This window comes from Elephantulus edwardii, unplaced genomic scaffold (genome assembly GCF_000299155.1).
Source record: "Elephantulus edwardii isolate Elephantulus edwardi_28Jun2011 unplaced genomic scaffold, EleEdw1.0 scaffold00110, whole genome shotgun sequence".
In the NCBI taxonomy this organism is placed as follows: Eukaryota; Metazoa; Chordata; class Mammalia; order Macroscelidea; family Macroscelididae; genus Elephantulus; species Elephantulus edwardii.
In genome coordinates this window covers 1019731-1023725 of record NW_006399860.1, presented here as the reverse complement: position 1 = coordinate 1023725, position 3995 = coordinate 1019731, and the positions used below count along the sequence as shown (strand labels likewise).

At 37.2% G+C, this 3995-nt stretch overlaps 1 protein-coding gene across 1 annotated transcript in view; it reads left to right on the top strand.

Annotated features, from left to right (window-relative positions):
* The window catches only part of CAMSAP2 (calmodulin regulated spectrin-associated protein family, member 2), a 154573-nt gene that overhangs the window by 88807 nt on the left and 61771 nt on the right, over positions 1-3995 (top strand). The window contains exon 3 of the mRNA XM_006892113.1: positions 2000-2161. Within this exon, the coding sequence (XP_006892175.1) occupies positions 2000-2161 (162 nt within the window). The remainder of the gene's footprint in view (positions 1-1999; positions 2162-3995) is intronic.

Genomic DNA, 3995 nt, shown 5'->3' with positions numbered 1-3995 from the left:
CTTTTACTTTTCCAAGAGGGTAGTGTACTGGGGTGGTGGGGAGGTTTGGGAGGGGAGAAAAGTGCAACAATGAATGAATGGAAATCCAAAGTCTCTGTAAATTTTCATTGAAATTAATAATAAAGAAAGAAAAAGAAGTGACGCCTTTGAGCTGTGATGTTAAAGAAGAGCACTGAACATCTCATGGGTGGCCAAGAGACAAACAGCTTTATCTTGGAAAGAGTGCAATTGCCTCTTTAGAGGCAAGAATGATGGGACTTCGCCTCACATACTTTGGGCAGGTTGCTAGGAGGGGCTAGTCCTTGGAGAAGGACATGATGCTGGGAAGGATGAAGGGTGGGTGAAGGAGAGGAAGACCCTCAACCAGCTGTATTGACACAGTGATTGCTGCAATGGGCTCTTGTGTGTCAGGAAGTGTGAGGATGGCACAGGATAGAACAGGGTTCAGATCTTTTGGTCATAGGGTTGCTGTGAGTCATACTTGACTTGACAGCACTCAACAACAACAACATTATTGCATGGCTCTGCTTGGGCTTCTGTTGCAACAACATGGAAATGCAAACATGGTTTAGTTTAGAGGATAGCCCCTTTATATATCTAGGTTTTTATTCTATACTTGCCTCGACCTACAGTAATAGTCTGAAATATTATTTTCATCCCCAGAGGCTGTTTAGAAAAGTTACTATTTCACTGTTGCTTCAGTTTAGGAAACCCATTGCTGTTGAGATAGCGAGTCATGACAAACTTCCGTCAGATATTCAGAGCTGTAAGTTTTTGCAGGAGGATCCTTACTGTCCATCTTCCTTCCGTAGAGCAGCTGGTAGATTGAAACTGCTCACCATTTGTCTGGCAGCCTAACACATAAAGCACTACACTGAACCTGAGTGTCTCAGTAGCTTGAGACATTATCTTCTAACTAAAAAAAAGGTTATTAGTTTGAACCCACCAGCTGTTCTTTGGGAGAAAGATGAAGGTGTTTCAGTCTCTCAACTGTAAATTAACCATAAAGGAGAATACAGTGTTGTAGGATTGTTTATAATAGCAGAATGGAGAACAAGGTAAATGTATAGCTCCTAAGTGAGGGTAAGTGTGTGTATGTATATATGTGATGCATGCCATGAGGGAGGGGCTGAGCGAGAAGGAAAATACATACTGACCTGTAGGTAGGTATCACTAGAGGAATTCCATGAGAGAATAGAACTCTGCCTACTTCATATACTTCTGTTACATTTGCAATTTTAAAAACCCACTCTTTAACGCTTGACAGAGCTCTGCTAATGTAGTGATAATGTCCTGGACTGCTAATCAAAAGGTTGGTAGTTCAACCTCAATTAGCAACTCCTCAGGAGATGGATCATTTCCTCCTGTCGAGATCTCCAGCCTTAGAAACCCAAAGGAAGGTCACTGTGAGTCAAAAACAAGACCATGACCACACATTAAATAATATTTTCAAATTGGGGGTGGGGCGTGGGAGGCCATCTGAAAGTTCTGGATGAAAGAGGAGGAAGTTAAAAACAGTAAAGTTAGTCAAAGCATTTCCATTCTGCTTTTTTGACTCACTGTCACTTGAGCTGAAATGTTGATCTGAACTTGAACTGTCGCGGTCAGAATGAGGAAGAAGGTAGATTTTGAGTGTTATTTTAGAAATAGAATCTCTTCAGATTTAATAGTGGACAAGAAAATAGAATAGTCAAGATGACTAGATTTGTAAATTGTATTGCCATTGAAATGACATTATCAGAAATAGGGAAAAGCAGGAAAGAGAATATCCTTTCGGTTGAAGATAGTGAATATCTTACTCATCTTCACTAAATATTTGCATGGTAAGTTGATTGGGTTCACTTAATTCATCTTTAGCATACACCATTTTTGCTTTCTTAGTAAGGCTGATCTTACATAGTCTTAATTCTACTTCCTAATAAGAGATGTTATTATTATTATTTATAAATATGTAAACAACAACTTCTAAATGTTCTTTTTATGTTTCTTTTCCCCCCAGAGTGCACATTTGGCCATGATAGACACCTTGATGATGGCTTACACTGTGGAAATGGTCAGTATAGAGAAGGTAATTGCGTGTGCTCAGCAGTATTCAGCCTTTTTCCAAGCCACAGATCTGCCCTATGATATTGAAGATGCTGTCATGTACTGGATAAATAAGGTAGGATTATTCTTCCTTAAGTGAAGTGACTCACATAATCAGAAAGAGTGAAATCCTAAATTATACTTGATACTCTGTTATGCCTTCTGTTTTAAAGCTAAGGGGAATGCTCAAGTTGGGGAGCTGTGCTTCAAATTTCCTGTTTCATTTCTGACTTTTGACCATGTAAAAGTGCTAATAAATGATGAAAATAAATTTTTACATCTTTAACAGTATTTATAATCACAGTTAATAGTGAATAATCTAGTTCATAACAGATTACTTCCAAATTCGGTGAGGAGTTATGCAGAGAGAGTATTTAGTAAGTATTTTTTTGATCCAAGAATGAAATAATTTTCTCACATTTGCAATTAGAGAATTCTTATGTCTCCTTGACTGTATTGCACATCATCATATTAATTAAAGGTTACTTGTCCTGGAAATGTTTCTGGTGCTGTGATTAGATATTTGTGCTCCGAAATTGCTAATATATTGTACTCCCTTCATTAATATAAAAAGTTAATTCCTTTTTTTATTGTTTTAAGTTAATTCCTTTTAACACTCTGATTTACAGCTGTCACCCATAAGCCTAATCTATAAGCAAAAAAAAAAAAAAAGTATTGACTATCCCATGGACTGCACAGTAACAAGCAAGTCTGTCTTGAAGGTAGTGCAAGCAGATGGTTTCTTAGAGACGAGAATGGTGAAATTTTGTCTCATATATTTTGGGCATGTTGTCACGAGAGGTCAGTCCTTGGCAAAAGAAATCATGCTGGGGAAGGTGGAAGGTTGGAGAAAGAGAGCAAGACCCCCAGCAATATGGATTGACACAGTGATTGTAGCAGTGGACTCAGGCATATCAGATTGTGAGGATGGCATGGTATAGGGCAGGGCAAGGTTCAGATCTAATGTTCAGAGGGTCACTGTGAGTCTTAGTCAACTTGATGATGATACAACCAACAACAGCACCAATAGGCACACTTAAACAGACTTAAAAAAGATGTGTCATGTTCTCAAGAAATAGTCCTTTTTTTAAAAAAGGACATCTTGTGTTTGTACAAGAAGCACTTAAACTGCTTTTATATCTGTCATCATTGCCTATATTGATCTCATTAGTATAGATAGTTCATTTGATATTTTGCCTTGATAATTCATTTATTTCTTAATCTTTGGTAATCTTTTCCCTCCATTCTGTCTTGGCTACAGAGAATTCTGTTTATATCAGGAATTGTCTGACCTTCATTTCCCATTGCACACTTCTTAAAAAGTTCTTCCTATCCTCCCAGTTCACTCTAGATCTCTCTACTGTTAAAAATTTTCATCTTCCTTTGGATTTCTAACACAGTAAGCAACTAATTTTTCAAAATCCCACCCAACTTCACAACTCTCCTTTTTTAACTTCAGTTCTTACAGATACTGTCAGTTCTGCCTCTTTTTCCCTCATCTGGTAAAAAAATATAGTTGAACTTTTAGTTCCTCACCTTATCACTGCCTGTGCTTTTGGAGGTAAATGTTGCTAGAGAAATTCATAGAAGGAAGCTGATGTATCTTGCTTAAGGTCATCTTCACAGCTTTCAGATGCTCAGTGGTCACTGCTGTCTCTATAGCATGTCCCTAGTAAGTTTGCTTTACCATATTGTTTCATACTTTCTCCATTATGTCATTTTAGCCATTTCTGTTCAACTAATTAATCTTAGGAGAGCTATTTATTTGTTATATTGTGTAGCTTTCTTAATCCATTAGTCTCAAAGGTTTTTTTTCACATGGTGACTACCTCTAAATTGGGATGAACACTTGATAAACACTTTGTTTTTTGTTGTTTTTTTTATTTTTATCATACTTTTTTATTATTATT